Source organism: Heterodontus francisci, chromosome 22 (genome assembly GCF_036365525.1).
Source record: "Heterodontus francisci isolate sHetFra1 chromosome 22, sHetFra1.hap1, whole genome shotgun sequence".
NCBI classification, from domain to species: domain Eukaryota; kingdom Metazoa; phylum Chordata; class Chondrichthyes; order Heterodontiformes; family Heterodontidae; genus Heterodontus; species Heterodontus francisci.
The window spans coordinates 50,163,203-50,191,151 of record NC_090392.1 but is presented as its reverse complement, the minus strand read 5'-3'; the positions used below and the strand labels follow the sequence as shown (position 1 = coordinate 50,191,151).

Here is a 27,949-nt window from a genome sequence, read left to right as displayed (position 1 = left end):
GCAAGTCAGGAGTGATGTTTTGAGCCTGATTCTGAACCAAGGTAATTGCAGTCTTGAAACACGCTTTGTCTTATTTATTTCAAACCCTGATTAGAGTTCCCAGGTTAGAGAATGCACTGTCACGTTAATAGATAAAAAGCAGTTCAATCTGTTTGACTGGACCATATTACTTGTTTCTGGGCAGAATGACATATCCGGTAAAATTTTCTGCCAGTTAACTCTTCAATGCCCACGACTGTTGCAACAACTACAGCTGCTTAGTGCAGCCTGAACCCCACTCTCCACATCATAGTAACCCACTCTCTGAGAACAAGAAGTGTACTGGTGTCAGTTTGCCATTTTTAGAAAGGGTCAGGTGGGGTGGATTACAAGTTAAACATACACACTTTGGCTACCATTTGTGATAATGCCTGCAAATTAGCTGACAGGGTGGTCCTAACTGGACAATTTTACCCAGTGGACTGTGGTTTATTCCAAGTTTTATTTCTCCTGGTTCTGGTCAGATGCATTAAATTACTACACAATGTTTGGGGTGTAGTGTCTCCAAGCCTTTGCTGTGTCCAAGTGGACATAAGTGAGTGAGATGCGTCCCTATAAAAAATGGGGGCAGGGGGCGCTGGCTGGGAGGAGAGTATTTCATTCTGGTTTGGATCTGAGCTTGATTATAGTTTCCATGTGTGTCGGGGAAATTATTTTTTAAATATGCTTGTTTATCAGGTCCTCTCTCCTGCTCACCTCCACTCCATTTGTCTTTTGCCTCCATGTCCTTGATTCTTCCTGTGAGCTATGTGGTTTCTATCTTTCTCATTTTCATTTTGTAAGGTATATTTGGGGAAAACTCTCCTGTTTGACTCATTTCTCTGTTCCACATTGTTTCTGTACTTGCACTTCACTTGCACTATACTACTTTCTCGCCTTGTGCAATTCAAGCATCCAGAAACTAAAAGCTATTCCATCAGGCAGAGTTGGCTATTTGTAAGAAATCTCTTTTATTTATTCTTTTCTATTTGTTCTTGATATTTAAGCATCACTGGTAAGGCCAGTATTTATTGCCCATCCCTAATTGCCCTCGAGAAGGTGGTGCTGAGCTGTTTTCTTGAACCGCTGCAGTCCATGCTGTGTAGGTACACCCACAGGGCTGTTAGGGAGGGATTCCAGAGTTTTGATCCAGGGACAATGAAGGAACAGTGACATATTTCCAAATCAGGATGGTGAGTGACTTGCAAGGGAACTTGCAGGTTGTGATGTGCCCATGCATCTGCTGCCCTTGTCCTTCTAGGTGATAGAGGTCACTGGTTTGGAAGGTGCTGTCGAAGAAGCCTTGGCAAAGTTGCTGCAGTGTATCTTGTAGGCAGTGTACACTGCTGCCACTGTGTACAGGTGGTGGAAGGATTGAAGGTATAAGATGGTGGATGGGGTGCCGATTAAGTGAGCTGCTTTGACCTGGATGGTGTCAACCTTCTTGAGTGTTGTTGGAACTGCACACATTCAGGGAAATGGAGAGTATTCCATCACACTGCTGACTTGTGCCTTGTAGATGGTGGACAGGCTTTGGAGAGTCAAGAGGTGAGTTACTCACCACAGAATTCCCAGCCTCTGACCTGCTCTTGTAGTGACAGTATTTATCTGGCTGTTCCAGTTAAGTTTCTGGTCAATGGTAACCCCCAGGCTATTAGTGGTGGGGGATTCAGCAATGGTAATGCCATTGAATGTCTCTCTTGTTTGAGATCGTCATTGCCTGGCATTTGTGTGGCATAAATGATAATTGCCTCGTATCAGCCCAAGCCTGAATGTTTTCCAGGTCTTGCTGTACGTGGGCACAGACTGCTTCAGTATCTGAGGAGTCGTGAATGGTACTGAACAGTATGCAATAATCAGAAAATATCCCCACTTTTAACACATGATGGAGGGAAGTTCATTGATGAAGTAGCTTAAGATGGTTGGGTCTATGATGCTACCCTGAAGAACTCCTGCAGCGATTTCCTGGTGCTGAGTTGATTTGACCTCCAACAACCACAACCATCTTCCTTTAGTTTAGTTTAGAGGTACAGCACTGAAACAGGTCCTTCAGCCCACCGAGTCTGTGCCGACCATCAACCACCCATTTATACTAATCTTACACTAATCCCATATTCCTACCACATCCCCACCTGTCCCTATATTTCCCTACCACCTACCTATACTAGGGACAATTTGTAATGGCTAATTTACCTACCAACCTGCAAGTCTTTTGGCTTGTGGGAGGAAACCGGAGCACCCGGAGAAAACCCACGCAGACACAGGGAGAACTTGCAAACTCCACACAGGCAGTACCCAGAATTGAACCCGGGTCGCTGGAGCTGTGAGGCTGCGGTGCTAACCCCTGCGCCACTGTGCCATGAATGACTCAACCAGCAGAGAGTTTTCCCCTAATTCGCATTGACTTCAGTTTGGATAGGGCTCCTTGATGCCACACGTGGTCAAAATCTGCCTTGATATCAAGGGCAATCACTCTCACCTCACCTCTTGAGTTCAGCTCTTTTGTCCATGTTTGGACCAAGGCTGTGATGAGGTCAGCAGCTGAGTGACCCTGGTGGAACACAAACTGAACATCGCTGAGCAGGTTGATGCTGAGTAAGTGCCACTTGATAGCACTATCGACAACATTCCATAATTTTGCTGATGATCGAGAGTAGACTGAGGCCGTAATTGGCCGGATTGGCTTTGTCCTGCTTTTTGTATACAGGACATACCTGGGCATGTCCCACTTTTCTGGGTAGGTGCCTGTGTTGTAGCTGTACTGGGACAGCTTGGCTAAGGGCTGTCCTCAGTACTACAGCTAGGATGGTGTCATGGCCTATAGCCTTTGCTGTATTGAGTACCTTCAGTCATTTCTTGATATCATGTGGAGTGTGTCAAATTGATTGAAGACTGGCATGGTGGGGCCCTCAGGAGGAGGCCGAGATGGATCATCCACTCGGCACTTCTGGCTAAAGATGGTTGCAAATGTTTCAGCCTTGTTTCTTGCACGAACGTGCAGGGCTCCCCCATCATTGAGGATGGGGATGTTTTTGGAGCCTCCTCCTCCGGTTAGTTTAGTTGTCCACCACCATTCACGACTGAATGTGGCAGGACTGCAGAACCTTCATTTGATTCATTAGTTGTCAGATGGCTTAGCTCTATCGCATGCTGATTTCACTGTTTAACATGCATGCAGTCCTGTATTGTAGCTTCACCAGGGTGACAGCTCATTTTTAGGTGTGCTTGGTGCTGCTCCTGGCATGCTGTCCTACAGTCCTCATTGAGACAGGGTTGGTCTCCTTGCTTGATTGTAGTGGTAGAGTGAGGGATGTGCTGGGCCATAAGATTACAGATTCTAGTTGAATACAATTTTGCCACTGCTGATAGCCCACAGTGCCTCAAGGATGCCATGTTTTGAGCTGCTAGATCTGTTCTGAGTCAATCCCATTTAGCACAGTGGTCGTGCCACCCAGTACGATGGAGGCTGTCCTCAGTGTGCAGTCGGGACTTTGTCTCCACAAGGACTGTGTGGTGGTCACTTCTGCCAAAGCTGTCATGGACAGAGACATCTGCGACTGGTAGATTTGTTTCAACTAGGTCAAGCAGGTTTTTCCCTCTCGTTGGTTCTCTTATCACCTGCCGCAGGTCCAGTCTGGCAGATATGTCCTTTAGGACTCGGACAGCTCTGTAAATTGTGGTGCTACTGAGCCACTCTTGGTGATGGACATTGAACTCCTCCACCCAGAGTACATTCTGTGCCCTTGCTACCCTCAAGGCTTCTTCCAGTTTGTGTTCAATATGGAGGAGTACTGAGGGAGGGCAGTAGGTGGTAATCTGCAGAAGGTTTTCTAGCCTGTGTTTGATGCCATGAGACTTCATGGGGTCCAGAGTCGATGTTGAGGACTCCCAAGGCCACTCCCTCCTTCCTGTATACTACTGTGCCGCCACCTCTGGTGGGTCTGCCCTTCTGGTTGGACAGGACATACCCAGGGATGGTGATAGATGATTCTGGGACATTGGCTGTAAAATATGATTTTTTGAGTGTGTCTATGTCAGGTTGTTGCTTGACTAGTCTGTGGGACAACTCGCCCAATATTGGTATAAGTTCCCAGACGTTAGTGAGGAGGACTTTGCAGGGTTGACTGGGGAGAGTGTGCCTTTGTCGTTTCCGGTGCCCAGGTGGATGGGAGGTGGTCCGTCCAGTTTTGCTCGTCTTTGACTTTTCTGTAGCGGTTTGATACAATTTTGCTTTTATGCTGCATAGAAATTGCTGATTTTTGGCTATGAATGACTGTTTTTGCCCGAGCAGGTGACCCCTCATTACATGGAGACGTCTGGTCCTGGTTGGAATTTATCCTGAACTCCACTTTCAGTGCTTTGTGGATATTGCCTCTCTTTGTCCTCAGTAAAATAGTGAATGCCATCTGGTTTCAGGTAAGTAATGCTCAGCCATAGAGCAGATTGTCACTGTAAATTGTTTAATTATAATCTTGACAACGTAATTAACAAGCCTTCAATATCAACTATTTATATCGTGCCTTTAAAATAGGTAACCTCAGGTGCTTCACAGAGGCTTGGGGGAAAAAGTTGGAGAAATCAGGCAGGGTGACCTTATTCAAAGATGGGTTTGAAGGGAGGGAATCAGCAAAGATCAGTGTGATAGAATGCAATAGCAATCACTAGATGCCAGCACAAAGGTGGTGCTAGCACTGAATAAAACCCATGCAAAAATTGAGCAGTGTATTTATAAACCCATGCGGGAAAGCGATTTAAAGGTTATGGGTAGAAATGAAAACAGACGGGAATAAAGTGTGTTCGAGGCAACAGCAGTACTAAACTTAAAGAAACAATCCCACCATCTCAGTCCCTCAACTTCTTAACTGAACAGTTAAAAAGAACTGTCATTAGCTTTAATTCTCCAAAGTTTCTTAATCTTACTTCTTCGGCGTATAGGAAACACCAATTAATTTACTCTTTGCTGCAAAGAGCCTCTATGTATTTTAGTCAGTTGAGGGTCTGATATGTGCAGAAAGCCATCATTGCGTTTGAGTCACCAAGCCAAGCTACTAAGATATTTATGCCCAGCTTCTGTTTGCCCAATGTGGAATGTACACTCTCCCTGCAGGTACACATCCCAATGACCCAAGTTCAGATTAGGTCTAGCTGAATGAATGGTGATATATGTCCAAGTCAGGATCAGTGTTCCTTCTAAGCTGTGAGGCCATGCAGCAGCCCAGAGGTTCCCGCACAGATCGAGCACAAGTTATCACCTTTAAGTTATTGCACATATGCAGACAAGCAAACAGATTTAAAGGGCCCACGCACTTAAATAAATAGGCTGCATACAAAACAAAAAAAATTAGACGGATCATTGGCAGGATTAATGTTTCCTTTAAGCTGTGCTGTGCGGCCACACAGCAACCCGGGAACTACTGCATTGGTCGCGCAGAAGTTGTCCCCTTTAAGATACCATGCACATACAACTGTGCAAAAAAATTTATAGCTACCATGCATTTAAATCAAAAGGCTGCACACCACAAAAAAAAATTAGATGGAACATTGATCAGAATGGAGGGCAATTTGGAGGTGATTTTGTTCTCATGCGCCTGCTGTCCTTGCCTTCGTGGGGACTGATGGGGAGGCAGTGGAAAGAGAACCCCATCATCAACATTCTTAGAGGTGGCACCATTGACCAGAAGCTCAACTAGACCATGGCTATTGAAGCAGGTCTGTGACTCAGTGACTCTGTGACTTACCAAGAAGGGTAATATTACAATTTAGATTTTCCACTGGATGCATAACCACCATTTAAATCAGGCTTTCAGCCAATAAAGACACTTTATTAACAAAAAGGTTTGCTCACCAAATGGACAATGTCAGAAAGAGGCAGGAAATAGAAAGGTAAGTGAAAGGACTAGAATGGTAGAGGACAAACTGATAACAGGGAAAGAGAATTAATAGAGAGGAACTAATGGGAGGAGAATTGTGATGTCTATATCTCAATGTAAGATATTTTTGAACATCTAAAACACGATCAGCCAGGGAGATGGAGGTTTCCTTGAACCATTGGCAATCTAAAGGGTAATATTCTGGCGATTAAGTGAGAGGAAGAAAGGTTTTACAATCCATTTTTTACAGACTCCATCCCTTTCCCTGGCAACAGTCAGGTGAAACCAGTCTGTTTGTAACATTGGTGTCATGTTTGAGCCCGAGGAGAGCTTCCGACACAATTCTGGGCCATCACTACGACCACCTATTTCCACCTCCATAACGTCGCCTGACTTCACCTCTGTCACAGCTTATCTGCTGCTGAATCGCTCATTCATGTCTTTGTTACCTCTGGACTTTACTAATCCAACACACTTCTGGCTGGTCTAGCACATTTTACCCTCCATAATCTTGAGATCATGCAAAACTTTATTACATTAAAAGCACTATATAAATATAAGTTGGTGTTTTACATATGGAACAGTTATTGAGTTTGTCAATACGAACCAGCTGAATCAATAGGAATTTGGGCATTAGTCCAGGATGCTTCAGTGTCGTGTGTGTGTTTGCACTCGCTTGCTTGCATTTTGATTCTGCTCTCATGCGCTGATGTCAGCTACCTCCTACTGCCTCTCAAGTCTTTTTCCAATGCTGTAGCCCGATGATACTGCTCTATCATCCGTACTAAAGCGTGGCTACCCCACCCGAACCCGGTCAGACCCGACACCATATGTCGGGTTCGGGTCGGGTCTCTCTTCTGGGTCCAGCATTCGGGGTCGGGTGGGGCTGGACGTGGACGGTGCTGCCTTGCTCCAGGAAGTAATCTTCTTAACATTCAGAACGTCAAGGCGGGAAACGTGCAGTCCGGACTCCACACTCTGCAGTAAAGTCCAGCTACCCGACCAAACCCCGACATGCGTCGGGTTCAGGTCGGGTCGGCATTTAAAAAAATTAAAGGACTCGGGCCCGGTTCGGGTTGACTGTTGTCGGTCGGTCCCAGGTTGGGTTTTAATTTTATACCCAAGCCAGGCTTTAATTCGTACTCGTAGCTTCAGTAGAGGTAGGAAAAAAGGATGTGGAATGAATTCCAGGGCTTTTATTTTTAAAGGTATCTGATGGTGAGATTCTGTTTCAAATAGACTGCTATTATCAATCAGCTGATCAATTTAAGATTTCAGTGGTTAAGTTTGCAGCAGTTATGTCACAGTGCTGAATCCTTCAGTGGAGATCTCCACAGATTCCGTGATTTTACTGAGTTCCCAATATCAGCTGTTTCACTACCGACTGGGGTGAGGAGTGTGGAGACGGAGTGCAGGTCAGGGCAGGCAGACATTTCCTACAGGAGAGACGCTGCACTCGTGCACCTAGCCCCCAAGTCACAGTGACATTGGCAGAGAAATAAACTGAAAATATGAAACAAAAATGGGAAAGAGCTAAAATGCACAATGGGCAGGCAGCATCTGTAAAGAAAAAGGACAGACTGGGATTTCAAGGTTGTGTATCCTTGGTCAGAGGCCTGGGAGCAGGTTACTTATCTACTCAAAGTTGCTTAAGAGAAAATAACTGTTATGGGGAGGAGTTGAACGGGATATATATTCTTACTGTTATCCCTCTTCCTCACCACCCCCCACCCCAAACATTAACGCAGATTATACAATGAATATTTTGTTAGGACCAGGTGAGAAAGAGGAATAGGGTTCCCTTTCCGCCTTCACCTGGCCTTACTGTAACAGGGTTTAATTTTAAACACACTGTTTTTTTAGCTCTCCCTTGGTGACTTTCTAACTAAAAAGCAAAGAGACCAGCAGAAACAGGCTTTCTCAGGTTTAAAGAAGAAAAGTTAAAATTTATTAAACTTAAGCTCTAATTCGGTTAACACCTACGGATACACGATGTGCTAACGCTAGTATACATACACAATACACGCATGCAAATAGAGGCAGAAGAAAAATAAAGTGGAAAAGTTTGAGGCAATATCTGAAGAGTTTTTGTTACGGTTCTTCGAGCTCACTGTAGAGTCCTCTATTGTAGGTAGATCTTGCTTTTCATTGGGGCCCAGTATTCTTCTTAAACCTTGTTCGCTGTAGGAGACTTTTCTCTCTTGGGGTTCATGTGTCTTCAGTGGATTCAGAGGCTTGTGAGAAAAAGATGGGAGCAGACAGGAGAGATCTCAGTCCAGGAGCAAACAGACACTCTGCCTTCAAACTCTCTATGGCCAGTTCAAACAAAAACCCTGGAACAGTCAGGTAGTCATGTGACCAGCTGGTCTAACCAGTCCTGGCCCTTGTGGATTGTATCCTCCTTAGCAAGCCCTGGAATGCGTTTCCTCACCTTTGATGTCTGTTAGTATAAAAAGGTTTTTTCCAGCCACGGCTGATCTGTTTAACAAGTCATTTCCTCGCTCCAACAGCAGTTAAAAATCAATGTTCATGACAAAATTGATGTGCCTCATTCTTGGCAGGTGGGGGCCTAGCATGACAATTTCTTTAAAACATTACTTTACTTGTTACAGGACATCGCAGACCTAGCGTTTAAAGTGTCCGGGAGGAAAGCCCAACCCTTCCCCAGTATCAGTAAGATTATCGCAGACATGCTCTTCAACCTGCTTCTGCAGGCCTTGTTCCTCATTCAGGTATGTATGGGGCAAAAGCACAGTGCTATATGACCCAAACAAGACTGGTAAATGGGTCAGGCTCCAGACAATGGGAATAAAGACCATGAAGGTGCAGAGTGGCTGCAGTTCGAGTTGAATTACTTTTGTGTCTGACTAAAATTCCGTTGATCTGAATTACTTGAACCATGTGCTGGTGTGTTATTGTGAGGAAACACAGATTGGCCAATGAGACTGTTAGGGGGTTTAAGTGTTTCTCTCTTTTCCTCTGTCAGCAGGTCTCTGTTTCTTCACCTGCATTTATACAGGAATTTTCCTGTACAGCACATATTCTTTGTTGGGTTACATTTTAAAACTCGAACACAAAAAAAGTCCTGAACTAAGTCAGGATTCCTACTGCTGACTGCCATCCAATATTCTCTGCTGGAAAGTGCACATGTGGAGATTTGGCAGGGATAGGTTTGAGCTTAGTTATGATGTGCTATTTTTTATCATTAAACTGGTCTCGTTCACTTCATTTCTTTTCCCCAGGGGCTAATAGTGAGTCACTTTCCCATTGAAATCATCGGACAGCTGGGCAGTCTGTTCCACATGTCAATGCTGTATTCCCTCTATTGTTTCGAGTACAAATGGTTCAACAATGGTGAGTAAAGTCTGTGTCTGTGACATCTGCTGAATGAGTCAGATGGGTGGAAATGCACATACAAGCATATGAAGATGAATGACGTGGAAAGGCTAGTTTTTCCATCGAGCCTGTCCCATACTGTCATGATGCAGCTTCTGCACTTTTCACCTCCATCCGCCTCCCTCCCACCCCGCTGTCCCCGCCCAACACCCACCAACCACACAATCTTCTGGGAGAAGTGAAAATACAGCAGGAAAAAACTTTAGTAAATTTAGGAAAATAATTTTGGTGAAAAGTCCTTTCCGACCTGTAAAAGCAATCAAACAAGTTCCAGGAGACAACGGTGACTTGGAGACACGTTCCCCTAATACCCCGCCTACCTTCTAAATGTAGTTATTTTGCCACACTAGGAACTTGTCCTTTTGAATGCTTGCAGTAAATCCACACTCACTGCTGAAGCTGGCAACTTGTTCAATAGATCCTGAGATCTCACCTAGCTCTGCTCTTATGTAATGTATACTCATCCACCTTGGACTTTGCTCAGATCCTGTTCCCCAAGACCCCTATTTTGAAAGGGGTCTCAGTTCACTGGCTGAAAAGTGAAAGATAGTTTGAAGCATGACTGGCAACACTAACTGCTGGACATTGGAGCATTTTATTGCAATGTCATATTGTGAAATGATTGTGGGATGAGAGGAGGTTGGGAGAAAGGGATCTTCTTGCAGTGGCTCAGTGCTAAATTGGACTGTCCATGCTCGCTCCTGGACAATGGCAATTGGGGTGAAAAGCCACCTACAGAACTTCATCCCAGCACAAGCCACTGGAGAGTTGCTGAGTCAAGAAACAGTTCATCCCCATTGTAAGGGTGATAATGTAAAGTGAGAGTGTAGTGGGGGTCAGATGCATACCACAGGACCCAGGTACTGTGCTTCAGATCTAAATGTCAGTACATCAGTGGGAGGCCAGTTCTCCAGCCTCAATTGAAAGTTAAACAATAAAAACAGTCTGTGAGCACCAAATTGGTTGGTCAAAGTGGCTGATTCACGTAGAATATAAAGGCAGCAGACTTGATCCCAGGTCTGTGCTGCAGTAGCTAATCTCAGTGGCCATTGATGCATAACCTTTGACCTCAGCATCCCTGGAATGGGGGGAAATCAGGCTTTGGCTCCCTCTGTTCATTGTCCAGTGACCACTGCTGTTAGTGGGCATGTGTAGACACCGTGTGAGGACAAGGTTGTGCACAGCTGTAATGCCTCCTGTAGATGAACAGCCAGGCTGCATTCAGCATCCAGCTTCATGGCAGAAGTCTGGTGGCATCACTGAAATGGGGGAAGGCAACCAGGGCCAAGTATGGAGTCAACACTTCACCTCCTTTGAGCAGAAGTCTCTCAATTGTGATCAGTTGCAAGAAATCTGGTGGACCTTTCCCTCCTCTCATTTACCTCTGGGCTGTTATCGGCCCCTCTACAGCTGCCCCAGCTATCAGCTTAGTCAGTGTAGACTGGGAACCAAATCTATGACCTCTGCTAGTCTTTATAGCTGAGTACCAAACTATGGTGCGTCTACAAACAGCCAATCGAGGGAGCTGGTTTTCCTTTTATGGTGGAATTTGCTGGATGATTAAGTATTTTCCTGCCATTTAAGTGTAGATAAGACACTTTCATTTCAAGGTGTTTGGATGTTTTCTTTTTCCTTTTCTGGCCTCCACACGTTAGGGAAAATAGGCAGTTGACCTGCTCCCAGGCTTTCAGCTTCATTCTAAAATTGGTAACTTTGGTATGTGTGAGCAGCTGTCCTTTATTTCTCCAATCTCCCCCTTCTTGTGAGGGAGTGTTTGCTTTTGATCACGGGCTCTATGATGGGAAACCGGAGATCAACAGCTCAGCATTTAGCAGGGAATCCTTGTCCCACTGCTTATTGCTGCCCCATCACACTGCACTAGCATTCCTCCCAATTTCAAAAACAGCTTCTGACTTCTACAAAATTCTCCTCTGTATACATCTTTGGGGCTCCCAAACAGTGGGGCATGCCAAAAAGAAGCTAGTGGTGAGGCTTGTGCTGGGATCCTCTGCAGACTAGAGAGTTTACGAGTGTCCCAGGAGCACACTGAAGATTAAAGCAGGCAGGTAAGAATCTTTGAAGGTTCCAGGTTGATCTTTGAACTTTGGGATCTTTTGCTGTTCAGCCGCAGTTAGAAGATGTCAATGCCAGGTGGTCAGGATCATTACTGCAGGCCTAAGCTCTGTTCCCATTTCCACCTCACAAACCCAGCACGAGGCCCAGCCAGTGGAAGTGTCTGTGCTAGGTAGTCACCCAGGGTAATGACATTTGGCGACTTACACCTCATAGGTGCAGTACACCTCTGGTAAGGCATGCCTATCAGGGCTGAAGGAGGAAAGCCCACGAGGCTCCATAATAACCTGATATGGAGGATCCATAATAATTTAGACAGCATGGAACAGTGAATAGATTGGTTTGTCACGAATGCTCTTTTTGAGTTGTTTAGCGTCCATCCGATGACTGAAAGCTGCTCCAGATTTTACACTATTAATGTTGTTTGTGTTATCTGTAGGGGTGGAGATGCATCAGCGCTTGTCCAACATCGAAAGGAATTGGCCTTATTATTTCGGTTTTGGGTTGCCTTTGGCAATCCTTACTGCTCTGCCGTCATCCTATGTGATCAGGTATGTGCTTTGCAACAATAGTCTCACAACTTAATGGCTGTTTAAAATCACATACTGGATCCTTGGCTTTAGAAATAGAGGCACACAGTATAAAGGCAAGGAAGTTAGGCTGAACCTTTATAAATCATTGCTTAGGTGCCAGTTGAAGTATTGTTTCCAATCCTGGGCACCACACTTCAGGAAGGATGTCAATGCTTTAGAGAGGATGCAGAGGAGATTTACTTGAATGGTATCAGGGATGGGTTATGTGGACAGATTGGAGAAGCTAGGATTGTTCTCCTTAGAGCAGAGAAGATTAAAGGGGGATTTAATAGAAGTATTCAAAATTATGAAGGATTTAGAGTAAATCAGGAGAAACTGTTTCCATTGGGAGGAGGGTTGGTAACCAGGGTTACGGTAATTGGCAAAAGATCCAGAGGTGAGGTGAGAACATTTTTTACACAGTGAATTATTCTGATCTGAAACACACTGCCTGAAAGGGTGGTGGAAGCAGATTCAGTAACTTTTACAAGCAAATTGGATAAATACTTGAAAGGGAGAAAATTGTAAATCTGCAGAAAAGTGCAGGGGATCAGAAATAATTGGATAGTTTCTTCAAAGAACTGGCACAGGCATGATTGACAGAATGGCCTCCTTCTGTGCTGTAAAATTCTATGTAGGTGTAACAGTGTACCATTCCCTTCCTTATGTCATTGCCCACACTTCAAAAAAAACACCCTTTCCTCCTCTGTCCTTGCAAACTACTGCACCATCTTCAACCTACCTTTCTTTTCCGAATTCCGAGAACATGTCATTGCCTCCCAACTTTGTTTCCTTTGCCCAGCACCCTGTTTGAATCTTTTCAGTCAGGTTTCCACACTTAATCAGACTACCATAATGGTCTCTAACCAAAGTTACAAATGACCTCTTCTGTGTTTAGTGCATTATCCCTTCTTGACTTATGTAGCTTTTGACTATACTTCCTCATCCTACATCACTCCTACACATTGTCAAAATCAGTAAGACTGTCCTCATTTATTCCACTCTTACCTAATTGTAGCGAGAGCATTTCCAGTAATGGCTTCTCTTCCCATTCCCCCACCGTTAACCTCCAGCATCCCTGAAGACCCATCTTTAGCATCCTCCTCTTCCTCATCTACAGTCAACCCTTCAGCAGCATCATCCACAGACGTAGGTCAGGTTCTATGTACATGCTGACAACACCCAGCTCTACCCCTCCACTGGCTCCATATTCTCAGATTCCAATCTTGGCTAGGTGCAGTTTTCTACAGCTGAGTCTAGGTAAGACCAAAGCCATTTTCTTAATTCCCCACCAAAAATCCCAAACCTTTGCCACTGCTTCCATCCCTTCCCTGACAATTGTGTTAGAATGAGCCATGGAATCATGGCATCTATGCAATCTTCTCCATCAAAAAGACCTCCAACTTCCACCTTCATAACATCGCACACTTCCAACCCTACCTCAGCCCATCTTCTGCAAAAATTCTCATGACTTTATAACCTCCACACATGACTGGTCTCCTGGCTATCTTCCTATTCTCCAGCCTCTGTAAACCTCAGCTCATCCATAGCTCTGCTACCCATATCCTATCCCAGACCAATTCCTGCTCACCCATTCATCCTGTCCTCATTGATTTACATCAGCTCCCATTCCCTAGCTCCTAAAAACTTAAAATTCTCATTCTTGTGTTTAAATCTCTTCATGATCATTAATACTTTCACCTTATCTGTTCACCAATACAATTCGGGACAGAAGGAAGTGCTCACAGGGTCCAGTAAGCTTAGTTTCATCTTCATGTGCCCAAGAATGAAGGAAGAAAGAAAAAATCACAGAAGTGACAAAGACAGAAAGTGTGAGAGAATTGGACAGAGTGGGGAGGGGACAGAAAGAGTGAAAAAGAGTAAGGGAGATAAAAATGTGAAGATTCACAAGCGAGCAGAGAGACAGTTGCAAAAAGAGTGAAACACATTTCCTGGCATAGAAAATCAACGACGTTTGGATTAAAATAGTGTCAGAAAAGTTAAATCCATTGTGTTTTATCAATGAGTCCAGAGGCCCAAACTTGGCATAAAATGTGCTGCAGGTGTACTTCCAATAGAATAAGTGTACTGCCTAGGGCAGGATGATAATACTATCACTTTGTAATAGAGAATGTCTCTCTTTGTATTTTGCAGTGGTTGTTTGTTCTCCATTCTCTTTCCTCTATTTATAATAAGTGCAAATGAAGCAAAAACCCCAATGAGATCATTGTAAGTACACTTCGATTCCTATCTCTCATCTTGCTAGAGAAAGAACTCAAATGTGGTGAAGACTCTCATTTAGAGAATGGGGAGGGTGGGTAAGAGTTTGTTGGTGCCAGCTCACAGGTGTGGCAACATAGCACTTTGCAGCAGGGAGGATTGAGGTTGTTGAAGCTGCATTGTGGCAGGAAAGCATGACATCTCCCAGGGTTGGTGACATTACCCTTCAGCATTAATGTTTGAAGCCTTTCACCAACTACAAAAGCATAAAGGTGTGAGGAGACTTGGTGGTGCAGCAACTTCAATATCGTTACTTCAACTCTGGGGCATGGTATCAAATCCAGCCCCAGCTGATGAAAGTCTCCACTCTTTGCCAATTGTTAGGGTCCTGCTTGAATTGCATTTAGACAGTCTCAACCCAAAGCCCGCAGCTCAAAATCACTTATTGTCGCTGAATATGAGTTGGTGGATAGACAACTTGTTCCCAGGTCGCTGCCAATGCTCCTGATTATCCTGTCCCAAAGAGGATGGCTCCACACAATTGTTTTCCATATTTCTGTTTTCTTTCCCCACCCACCTCCATTGTGAATAGCTGAAGCCTCCCTTGGTGTCACCCCACTGGCATGGCTCAGAATTGCAGCCACAGGCCAGCATCAGTCAGCTGCACATCAAAGCTCCCAGCAAACTTCCCTTCCATCTAGCATGCCAATGCCTATAGATTTCCCAGTTAGACCAACTATCCCAGCAAGGGGCAAGCAATGACTAATGGGGTAGGGAGGAAATGGTAAGAAAACCAATTATAAAATTTTTTAAATGGAGAAGTTAAGAATCTATTTGAAGATTAAGGTGGTCCCTCTTAATTGTAACCAATCGGAACAACCTCACACATTGTGATAAAACGGGAATTTCTACAAAGCGGGTAGCAACAAAAATCAAGGTTCATCTGCTGCACTACCACATTTATTTGCCTAAATTTCATACATCTTACAAGGGTGAATACTGTGCAACATCTTAAAACATAAAAATGCTTATGTCTTGAATTTTTTTAATACAGCAAAGAATTATTACAACATCTTAAAATGTGAAAACTGTATGCGTCTTAAAAATGGAAGAAAAATACTTGCAAACCTTGTTAAATGGGATTTCTGCATATCACACTTGTTTATAAGCAGGAATTCCAATCAGTAAAATAACAATAAAACAAACTTTTCACGATTGGAAGTCTCAAGGCAAGGGGAATGGGACTTAAGAAATGGTTGTGTTAAAATGGGAACTGTAATTAAGCAAGTTGCAAATAAATATGACTGTAATTTTTCTCCTTTCTCCTCCTCTGCCAGTCATTTTCAGCTGCACCTCTTCTCCTTTGTGATCATGCTGAGCAATAAACTCTTTCACAAGACGGTTCATATCCAATCTGCCATGACAACAACAGGATCATCTGAGCATCTGCCATCTCCTTATCCGTCCCCTGCCAAACAGAGACCTACAACGCAGCAGTAAACTCCAGTTGCGGGCACAATTCCTGCCCCCTCCCTTTGCACAAGGCAAATTCAAAGATTCATCTCCCAAGAAGGCAGGACAGTTCTACTGGAGACTTTGTTGTAGCTACGATTTGCTTGCATCTCTGAATGTGGATTGTACCTTTCACTCCAGACCTGCCTTCCACCTGTCCAACCCTCCTCTCTGAATCTATGTAGAATTCACCCACCTCTTAGAGCTGGGAAGAAGATTTGAACTTCCATCCGATTTTAAAATGGTACACTTTTATGTATAAATCATTTTATAGAATATGTGCGAGTGAGACAGAATTCGCAGCAAACATTAGCTGACTTGTGCCTGAATGTTACTTTTTGTACACATTTGTGCCAAGTATTGACTTGCAGAATACAGTGTGTTTCTTTTTGTTGTTTTGAAGGGGGATTGGGGTGAGAGGAAAGGTGTGTGGGGTTAAAATGTAACCGTGCTTGTGTCAGTATTAGTCTCAGTCCAGATCACCATCAGGGATATCGTAATGAAAACAATAACTTGTGTTCTGGTTCAATATTAAACCAGTAATAATTATGATAAGTGTATTTGTGATACCATCAAGTTAATGAAGAAGCCTGATTTTTTTTTTTGAAAATTCAGTGATACTTTTTGAAGAGGAGGGATGGAGTACTGCAATGGAGTTTACACATTCCTGTTCCTTAAGGACTGATAGATGAAGCTATTCTCAATATAAAATCGTGCTCTGTTTAGACTGCCCCCAAGCCCAACCTGGTTTTTAGTTAGGAACCACTTTGAGGCTGGATTGACAGTGTTCATACCACTGATGGTTGAATATGTGGCTAAATCTCAGACTGGCTGACTCGCTGAACATAAGTAAATGGAGTAACATCATTAAGTGGTGTGAATACTGTTGCAGCGAATTGTAGGTGGGCTGGATGCCTGAAAGATGTAAGGTCGAGTCTGTTCATCTTCTGACCTGTCATCCATTTTGTAAGATCATGCTTTGTTGCTGTATAAACTTGTGGTTTTATTTCAGTTCTTTACCTTTTCACATTTCCTGTCATTTACTGAATACATTGCTGCTCAGTGCCCTCTGCTCTTCCATCCCAATCAACCAATAATTGTGGATACTTGGACCTAGCCAAGCCTCTTCAAGGTATTCTCAGTTTACCTTAATTTGATTGTTGGTAATTCTTTGGCCAGATCTCAAGTTATATCAAACTCTTCAATACGTGTCCAAGTTGCAACTGTAATAAAGACACAGCCACACAGAATGAGTGGCTATCAAGTCCACTGAATGTGTGTGTTGGTTTCCAACAATTGCGTGTAGAGTTCCCTGTACAACTGGGAGAGGTGGAGATTATGAGGGTGAAGGGAGAGAATTGATTGTTGCTTCATTAGTGAGAAGTGGGGGATGCAGATGGCCTCCAAAAATGGAAGGAAGAACAGAAAGCATGTCTATGGTGAGAAAAAGGACATGTAAAAGTATGCTGCTCAATCTTGGCAGTTTCTGGGTCAGTGCCAGTCATATTGGGCATTATTAAGGAACAGTTAGAAAACTATAATTTATAGGGACTGGATGATGTACAGTAGACTATTCTCCTTTCACTTTTAGGATTTGAGTTTGGATATGTATGGGTGGGAGAGTGGACAGGGGGGGGGTTGCACTATTCTGCGGACAACTGCTTAAAGTCCACTGTGAACTGAGTTTAGGGAGCTTTGATCCAAGTCCTGAGCACAAATGGTTCCTCCTTTCTGCCACCCCCTCCCACCCCATTGCGCAACACCTCTGAATTGATGCAATTACTTGCTCTGTTGCTTTTCTCATCAATTTTCTGCCTTCGCCTCATCTCCCAAGAAGCCACGACTCCTTGCTGAGGTACAGGTTCACAGGAAGCGCCCAAGTCCCACCCATCTCATCCTGGATACCGCGATCAAAGACATTTACAAAGGCCATTCATCCCATCCAGAAATATCCTACAGGTGCCTGTCACATCATAAAACCATTCCATGGTTTTCACCTTCATTGTCCTACCCAGAAATCCATTCTGTGACATCACTTTGTGACGCAGAAATTCCCGACTCATGTCTTAAATTTGCTTTTGAACATATGCCACCTTGTGCTACTGTCACAGTTTTTAGTTTGAAACTGTGTTGCTGATCTCTCTCCTTTCCTGTGTGCTATCTTGTATATTATAAGAGCATTGGTCAAGTCATCTTACCATGCTGAAAAGCCCAAATTTTTCCCAGTTTCATTTTCCACCTAATTCCGTCCTCTCGGCTATTCTCTAAACTGTCTCCGTAGCTGCACTGTTTGCCATGTTTCTTGGTGACTAGGACCAGTCAAAACAGTTGTCTGAGGCGGCCAACTCATGATGGGTGGTGTACTGAGGGAGCATCACCTAACTTCAACTTGTTGATAAAAGGTGTTTTAAATTCTCCAATCTTGGAATGTGTTTAATGCACTCAACTTTTTAAACTTACCAAGTATTTGTGCATCTCTAAAGAAACAAAACAGCCGGTTTTATTATTTACCATAGTCAATGCCATTGAATAGTTTCAGCAAACTCCTATGATCTAGCCTACGGTACAAACCTTTAGCCAGTGCCTCCCTGTGACCAACAGATGTGGAGAATGATGAGGAGATGAGTTACTTCCCCCTGCCCTGAGTTAGCATTTACCAATACCACAAGCAATTCTGCCTATAGTACATGCACCATAGAAGGGGAAACCAATAACTTTATGGGAGAGATTTGTCATTTTGTCCATCAGAGATACCAGGTGGAGCCTGTTCTCAATTAATATACAGTTCAAGGCACTATGGAACCAACATGTGTCTGTAACTTTGTCCATAAAAGAAATTATTTCAGTAAAGCAAGCTTTTAAACACAGTAAACCTCTAAACTTATTGAAGAGACAAAACAGAGTAGCCAGCACTAGGATAACGTGCACTGACATGCATTACTTACTAACGGTTATTTTGCACTGTGCTGAATTGAGCCATATTGTTGCACCAAACTGATTAGTGAACGTTGAAGGTGGATCTTGGCAAACTTTCTTAACCCTGAATGTATAGAACTAGCTCCTCTGCTAAAGGGAGTGAAGATTCCATACACTTACTAATATGATACTGACTATCCAGGAACTAACATCTTTTACCAATTTGTACAATATCCAAGAGTGTTTTACGGAATCCATATGACTCTTTGATTTGAGAATCAGCACCCTGTGAAATGTTGAAATGAACTGATAATGTTCTGCAGAAGTTGTCATTTCCTTTTTAGGATTGCTTGCATCTTGTCTAAGAAAAGGATTCCATCAACTCTTTAAAAGTACTTTCTGTAGGATTGATATGTGAAAATGCAGGCTGCAATAAAGGACCACACTTCATCCAGGTCAGGCAAAAAAAAAGAACCTTCTCATTCACGTTCAGTTTCTCATTGGCATTTTCTCTCTCTCTCACTAACCCCACTCTCTTGGTTTCCTTGGTGTGTCATTTTGGCATGTTGAATGTTTTTTCTCATCAGCCAACAGAATGGGACTTCCCTGTGGACCCTTTCATTAGATTACACACTATGATTCACTCCCAGAGATTTATCATTCTATATGTAAGCCATCCAAGTTCCTCACTTAGATTCTAGCCTGTAACTCACTTTCACATATCCATTATTATTCTATTTTAATTTATTTAACAAAGGAGAACTGATCCAAAAGAAGACTGCCCTGTTGTGTTTAGTATACCTTGGATTATGAGCTGTTCCCCAGGCAACAGACTGGTTTTGGTTCACAAGTGTGATCAGTATTGTATTGTACATTGAGCTTTATTGGCAGAGAGCATCTGTATTCAACCAAGCAATGAAATTATGGGTTGCTTCAAGTTATTGACACACTAATTGGAGAGGTGCTGCCAGAAGTTCTGTATTTAGTCAAGAATACCCTTGGAAAGTATAGTACAGGCTTAAATTAGCCTGTATCCCCTCTTGTCTGCATTTAAAAGTTCTATAATTTAAGGAATGAGATGCAACTAAGATATTTTAATTTATAATAGGGAGCAATAAACAAAGTAGGTACATGGGAGTTTTTGCCTGGGTCAATGTCAAATAAACACAGATGTGATACAATTTAAACGGTCAGTGATAGACCTTCACTGCTAATGGAGTGTGTCGAGTTAAATGAATAAACCATTCAGAAGGAAAATTATATTTTTAAATCAAACCTGGAACAATGTGATGAGAAAATAGCAAAACATGAGCAGCCGGTACTGCGCCTAGCACAGCAAGTACACTAAGTCCTAGATGTTAAAATTTAGCTCAATGCTGTTTTTTGCATGTTGGTTAGAGCGCTTGTAAAATTCCTCAGAGCACTACCAGGATGAAGCGGTTAATCTGACGCCCACATGCATGCTGCTGTGAGCAGGAATTACTGGATAGTAATCAGGACTGAGAGCCCCTGCTGGTTTCCCCCTTCGCCCTCTGCTCCATCCCTCCCAACGTTCCTAACCTGTTCTGAGGCCAATTGTAGAACTCCCGTTGCCACCCGATCATTCAACACTGAGCAGAGATTGACACTGGGGATGCCCTCCTCTTCCCTGGTCTGTGTATCAGACAAAACATCACACACACCCACCCTGTTAAAACTAAACTTACTGTGTAATCTGCGATTTCAGAGTTCTGTTTTTAAACTAGGTTTTAGCAACTTTTGCAGAAAAGTTTGAAAAAACAAATGTATGGATCCTGCCCAGTCAGTAGGAAATTACTTTGTACTATCTCTAATTTGTGTGCAAGGTCCCCAACTTTGGATTTAAACCAATAAAACTCCAAATGGAACAATTTGAGGTTTCTTTCTAGAAATCAAGGGAAAAGGTAGACAGTGCAGTTCTATATCTGACTGTTTAATATATATTTTAAATGTGTTAAATTTGTGTTTATTCCAAAATTAAAACATATATTTTACCTCAGCAGTAATGCAGGAGAAGCATTCATTCAGGAACTGCCCAATCCATGGTATGATAAATAATGCTTCATATTTTTTGTACCTGATTTTACCTTTTTCAAAAATAAGTATAGAAGCACTGAAGAACCAATGTAGATAATGGTTAAATTAAACACTAAAATTCATTTTAAAAGAAGCTATGGATGCCCTATTTATGCCGTGAAATAGTTCACTGACATTAAATACCACACACAGTTACTTAAAAACTTACCAGTGTTCCACAGGGATACTCCCATCTCCAATCTCATTACCTGACCACAGAGAAAAGGCTCACTGGAACATATTTTAAAAAAGAGATTGAAAATGTTCAAGTTTTCCTGCAATTGACAAGTTTGAACCGATTACAGGCTGAAGACCTCTTAAATGCCATCAGTCCTGATCCTCCCGGCCCATACACCTCCATATTGCACTGGGTGCGCACAGTTGAAGACATTTGCCCCCACTGGATGACCTTTTATTATAAAGAATTCATACCGTGGGAGTCGTAACAGCATTCACCTCGTTATACTGTACAGGGATCACAACAGGAGCCACGTTTATATCAAACAGTAGTCTATGTTGCTGCAGTGCTATAAAGAACAGACAGAGCATTGATAGTGAATGTTTCTTTTACTTTGAGTTAGTTCTCGGCTGTGCTGTGTTTGCCTCACCGCAAACCGTTCTTAACATAGTAAATTGCACATAGCTCATCTTTGTACTCTTGTTTCTATTATATCTTGTGTGACATGTCGTGGACTTGAGAAACTGTCTCTGAATATTGTGGTGTAAGTGAATTGTTAACAGTAATGTGTCTGTGAGGCTGCAGCAATCAATGGATTATTAATATCTCTCTGCCCCTTTTCTCTGCTTTTTAAAATGTATGCTTTAACCCTTTCATTCGTGGAACTTCCCCACTGTGATGCATGGTTCAATTCATGAAGCTACCCCCAACTATGAACCCAGTACCTTTATTCCTTTTGGTTAGGAGAATGCAGCCTGTAGGACATGACTACGTTCAATACAGCTTTTTGGGCAATTCACCAGGAGATGCAGGAAGGGGGCAAACAGTTTCCCCCACTTGCTCTCTCTGACCTGTGCCAGACTGACTAGTCATTTCATTTTGTCAAATCTGGGATTTTGTTTCCAGTTTCCTGGTTGTGAATCTTACTCTAGCATAGCAACTACTAGGTTTCCAGCATTCCCCTATGTAATGTGACATTCAGTTCACAAGGCACCCCTGTGCAATGCCCTGTTTAGATGGCAAGGCTCTCTTACCCCCTTGCAGACACCGTCTCCATCGCCCCCCCCAAGCATTGGAGTGCTCTGCTATGTGATGCACCATTATATTTATACTGGTCTGTAATGAGGGTAGATTGGAACTGTCTGATAACTGAAAATGTTGCCTCACTGAATGGTGAAATCTTAGAGCAACTGAATTACTGAGAGTTGGACAGAGCTAAAGGCTTATTTCTTTACCTTGTCCTCCCCACCCTCGAAGGTTAGGTCAGACAATAGAGTCCCCAAGTGGCCACTCTTCAGCGTGAGCTTACATGCTGAATATCAACAGGATGTTCAATTGTGGGGGGTATCACCTCAGAACCTGATGCCCACATTCATCACATGCAGCAGGGGGTCACTGAACAATAACTATTGTGTAACTTTTGCCCAGACTAAGGTCGGCTAACTCAACACAACACGGCGCCGGGACCTCGGACCTCCCCTGGTCATTTGAGTCTGATGCACCACATGCAGTATTAACTCACTGATTATCTAGGGGACCTCCCTCTTCTCCAAATAATCTAAACGGTTCAACACTTCCTACAACAAACCAAAAAAAGGGATGTAAAATATTATTTCTAGTGAGAGGGTGCTAAAGGACGGTGTCCTGAGGTTTCTGATCAAGCTTCTTTTTACTCCTTTATATGAAGGACAATATTAGATTATATTTTAATGTGCATTTTCAGATTTCATATAAAGCATGTTGTTTTCAAACTACAGCTAGCTTGAGCTGTTCAACTTTCACTTTTTAAGAAACAACAAGGTCTTACTTAATGTGCTATGTTTTGTGAACTTGTACGAAGTAATTTTAAAAGTTGTGTTTGACACATTGTATGCTTTTGTAACAAGGACTTGGTCCTCGGCCCCCATCATAGACTGAGGAATACGCAAAAATGGAGCTCGAAATGTATTTGATATTTGTCGGTGTACACACCACTAAAAGTAAAAATAAAAGCACATGTACAAGTTGGAGTGACGCTTTCTGAATGAGGCACTGAGCAGCAAGAAGGGCGGCACAGTGACGCAGTGGTTAGCACTGCAGCCTCACAGCTCCAGGGACCCGGGTTCGATTCCAGGTACTGCCTGTGTGGAGTTTGCAAGTTCTCCCTGTGTCTGCGTGGGTTTTCTCCGGGTGCTCCGGTTTCCTCCCACAAGCCAAAAGACTTGCAGGTTGACAGGTAAATTGGCCATTATAAATTGTCACTAGTATAGGTAGGTGGTAGGGAAATATAGGGATAGGTGGGGATGTTTGGTAGGAATATAGGATTAGTATAAATGGGTGGTTGATGTTCGGCACAGACTCGGTGGGCCGAAGGGCCTGTTTCAGTGCTGTATCTCTAATCTAAAAAAAAATCAAAAGGTTTGTGTAACTCAATACAGAAGCTAAATTGCCGTACTGTCACTACACTCAGTATTAACTGGTGCCAAGCATGGTAGGGAAATTTGTGCTTATTCCAATAATTCTTGTGCAAGGCACTCCCCTCATCACCTCAGATTATCCACATTATCTGTGACACTTATGGCAACTGTTACTTCACCCTAGTGTTACACAACGCTGTCTCCAAACAGCCCAATTTTGGAAGGTCACACTCTGCATTGTACTGCAGATTGTTTTTCACAGGTGAATATATGAAAATTTCACAGACCCACCAATATCCCTGATTGAAATGTGAGAAATAACACTGCTTTGGTCCAAGGCAATCTCTAAGACAATTGTCAAGAAAACCCTATATGCCAGGTGAGAAATAGGAATTTCATCGGTTGGAAACTTACTTCTAATGGAAAAAATCTTGCAGTTAACTTTTTTTTTTAAAAACTGGCAACCATACACCTTTTCATATTCAAAAGATCCACCTGGACCCAGGACAATGGCTTGCTGTATGTGATTGAATTACCTAAAATGGCTTCATTAGCACAGTAGTCAAGGCAATCCTAACTTTTTGACTTTGAAACAGCAAACACCCTCCAAGTGTAAGTTAACATTCTGGGGCATATGCAGCCAATTCCTAACCTTGAATTTCATTAGAAGGTTCCAGAAAACCTGAAGCAGCCATGTGACCATCTGTCCAGCATGGGAGAAGCTGGTTTTGTTTCCTTTGGACAAAGAAGCTAGCAGAAACTGAGACGGCAGGAGCAGAGAAAGCTGTGGGCTTCCCTTTCTCTCCCCAAAAAACATCAAGTTTGAAAACCGACCGACTGTGGACCCTCCAAGCCTACAGACTGCTACAGCCAGCGAACGGGAAAGAGAGCCAACTACAATTCTACCTTCAAGAAAACTATGAGCAAAGCAGGCCAACCACAAAGTGCACTTTGACCAGCGAGGTCTTCAAGAATACAGCATCAGCCAGAGAACTACTGGATCATCCACTTCACAGACCTGTATTTAAGTTCCATTTATTCTGGACTTTAATCCAACTACCAAATCTAGTTTTCCTCTGTAATCTATCTGTGTGTGTGTGATTGTTGTGTGAATGTGTAAGTGTATTTTTAGTATTTTTATATCGGTGTTAGAGTGTTAAGTATAATAAACTTACCTCTTTTTTTCTTTAAACTCAAGAAAAGCTGTCCAATTGGTTCTTTCAAGATCACAGTAAAGGTAAAACACTCAGAGGTGGTAAGCACAACCATTGTTTAAAAGGAATAAACCCTGTTGCAGTCAAATAAACGGAAGGGCAAGAGGGGCGACTGTGACCCCCTCCTCACTTGGCCGTAACACAATTTTGAACCACAACCACTGACTAGAAATCACTGCCCTTAAAACATTCTAATGTGTTGGCATAAAATTGAAAAATGCTGGAATTGCCCAGGTCTATCAACACCCACAATTATAGTCCCGGAGTGATCCTTTGTCAAAACTCTAGGATTCCATTAGAAAGCTTCACCCAATTTTTCTCTCCCAACTGCTGATCAGTCTTTCATTGCACAATTCCAGCAGTAGCAGTTGTTTTATATCTATCAGCAGATCTGCCATGGTGAGTCAAAGGATGCAATGCCTTATAAGCAATAGGGGTGTTATCAACAAAGTGACACAATAAGTGTTTCAGGGAGTAAACATGGCATGAAGAGTGATATATGCAAGAATATAGCAGGTGATGGCAATGCTCATGATAAGCCAGCAGTTTAATAAGGGAGTTATGTCAAGTATTACTACCAAGAATCTTGACTATTGGGGCATCCCTGAGAGCACTGGAAAAGTGGGGAGAAACAGGGACTGACAGAACTGAGGTAAGGTCTTGGGGACTATTAGTACTTTGAGGCAGGCTCCTAGAGTGTGGGAGCACTAGGAGAGGGATGGTAAGGTTCTAGAAATGGAATTGGAGAGATCAGGCCTGGGGCACAACTGGTTTTTGGATTTGGAGCATTGCTGAAGGCATTAGATACTGCAAAGGCTATGGGTCCTGACAACATCCCGGCTGTAGTACTGAAGGCTTGTGCTGCAGAACTAGCTGCGCCCTAGCCAAGCTGTTCAGTACAGCTACAACAGGGTGGTGCAGTGGTTAGCACTGCAGCCTCACAGCTCCAGCGACCCGGGTTCAATTCTGGGTACTGCCTGTGTGGAGTTTGCAAGTTCTCCCTGTGTCTGCGTGGGTTTTCTCCGGGTGCTCCGGTTTCCTCCCACAAGCCAAAAGACTTGCAGGTTGGTAGGTAAATTGGCCATTATAAATTGTCCCTAGTATAGGTAGGTGGTAGGGAAATATAGGGACAGGTGGGGATGTGATAGGAATATGGGATTAGTGTAGGATTAGTATAAATGGGTGGTTGATGGTCGGCACAGACTCGGTGGGCCGAAGGGCCTGTTTCAGTGCTGTATCTCTAAACTAAACTAAACACTAGCATCTACCCGACAATGTGGGAAATATCAGCCTATTCTAGGTCATCAGCAAAGTGATGGAAGTTGTCATAACAGTGCTATCAAGCACCACTTAAACAGCAACAATCTGCTCACTGATAGTCAGTTTAGGTTCCAACAGGGACACTTGGTTCCTGCTCACATTACACCCTTAGTTCAAATATGGACAAAAGAGCTGAACTCAAGAGATGAGGTGAGAGTGATTGCAGACCATATCCATAAGCATATTTTGGCAGCATTCGATCGATCGAGTGGAGCATCAAGGAGCCCTAGCCAAATTGAAGTCAATGAGAATCAGGGGGAAATTCTCCAGTGGTTGGAGTCATATTTAATGCAAAGGAAGATGGTTGTAGTTGTTACAGGCCAATCGGTTCAGTCCCGGTACATTGCGGCAGGAGTTCCTCAGGGTAGTGTCTTATACCCAACCATCTTCAGCTGTATCATCACCTTCCTTCCATCATAAGGTCAGAAGTGGGGAAGTTCACTGATCTGTATACAAAGTTCATTACCATTTGCAACTCCTCAGACACTGAAGCAGTCCGCGTCTCTATGCAGCAAGACCTGGACAACATTCAGGCTTGGGCTGATAAGTGGCAAGTAACATCCCTGCCATACAAGTGCCAGGCAATGGCCATCTCCAACAACAGAGAATCTAACCATCTCCCCTTGACATTCAACAGCATTACCATCACTGAATCCCCCACAATCCATCTCTTGGGTCGCTACCATTGACTACAAACTGAACTGGAGCAGCCACATAAATATGGTGGCTACAAGAACAGGTCAGAGGCTGGGAAGTCTACAGTGAGTAACCCACCTCCTGACTCCCCAAAGCCTTTTTACCATCTACAACGCACAAGTCAGGAGTGTGATGGAGTACTCTCCATTTGCCTGCTCCAACAACACTCAAGAAGCTCGACACCATCCAGGACAAAGCAGCCCACTTGACTGGGGCCCCATCCACCACCTTGAACATTCCCTCCGCCACTGGTGCACAGTGGCAGCAAAGTGTACCATATACAAGATGCACTGCAGCAACTCACCATGCCTCCTTCGATAGCACCTTCCAACCCGTGGCCTCTACCACCTAGAAGGGCAAGGACAGCAGATGCAAGTTCTGTAAGTTCTGCTCCAAGCCACACATCATCCTGACTTGGAAATATATTGCCATTCTTTCACTGTCAGTGGATCAAAATCCTAGAACTCCCTTCCTAACAGCACTGTGGGTATACTGGCACCAGATGGACTACAGGGGTTCAAGATGGCAGCTCACCACCACCTTCTCGAGGCCAATTAGGGGTGGGAAATAAATGCTGGCCTGCCAGTGGCATCCACATCCCATGAAACGAACAAAAAAAAATCTGGAAGTACTGGGGGTCAGAACCCAGGAAAATGGAATTTGAATTACCATGGCCCTTTTCAGATCGTTAGATGGCACTGCTCCCACCATCCATGTTTTCAACTATTGACCTCCCCAACCTGTACACAGTCCCTATTGCATCCTCAGGCACTTCCCACCACTTTCCCCATCATCAGTCTTCTCCCATCTACCTTAAAAAATTTGTGCAATGTCCAGCATAGTCTTTCATAAATATAAATTTCCATGAAGAAACAAAAAATGACCCCATAAATTACTCAAAGTTCATTGTTTGCACATTTCTCTTTAACTACAAAATTGGTTCCGGAGAAGAATTTTTTTTAACTGAATTTTTAAATGAAATGTGAAGGGGAGCAGCTTGCTTTGACTGGCTGTTGTCCATATCAATCAGAATGGATCGAACCATTCAGACATCATCCCAGGAAGAAGGATGGTGCTGGTTAGTGATTGGAATTTGTAGCTGGGACTGAGGGTAATAGCTTGTCAGTTCTGGGGGCCGCACTTTAGGAAAGATGCAAAGGCATTGGAGAGAGCGCAGAACAGATTCACGAGAATGGTTCCAGGGATGAGGAACTTCAATTATAAAGGTAGATTGGAGAAGTTAGGGCTCTTTTGCTTGGAGAAAAGATGGCTGAGAGGAGGTTTGATAAAGGTATTCAAAATCATATGGGGTCTGGACAGAGTATATAGGGAGAAACTGTTCCAACTCATGAAAGGATTGAGAATGAGAGATCACAGATTTAAAATTGGTAAAATAAAGTAATTGGTAAAAGAAGCAAAAGTGACATGAAAATCATTTTCACGCAGCGAGTGGTTAAGGTCTGGAATACACTGC

The 27,949-nt window shown here is 43.3% G+C and overlaps 1 protein-coding gene across 3 annotated transcripts in view; it reads left to right on the top strand.

Moving 5' to 3' along the window:
• ei24 (EI24 autophagy associated transmembrane protein) overlaps positions 1-22,858 on the top strand; it is a 35,978-nt gene extending 13,120 nt beyond the window's left edge. For all 3 annotated transcript variants that reach the window (XM_068053823.1, XM_068053824.1, XM_068053825.1), the window contains exons 6-11: positions 4,310-4,434; positions 8,501-8,620; positions 9,131-9,242; positions 11,797-11,908; positions 14,084-14,158; positions 15,487-22,858. In XM_068053823.1, the coding sequence (XP_067909924.1) occupies positions 4,310-4,434; positions 8,501-8,620; positions 9,131-9,242; positions 11,797-11,908; positions 14,084-14,158; positions 15,487-15,649 (707 nt within the window). In that variant the 3' untranslated portion in view covers positions 15,650-22,858. The remainder of the gene's footprint in view (positions 1-4,309; positions 4,435-8,500; positions 8,621-9,130; positions 9,243-11,796; positions 11,909-14,083; positions 14,159-15,486) is intronic.
• Positions 22,859-27,949: the final 5,091 nt, after the last annotated feature.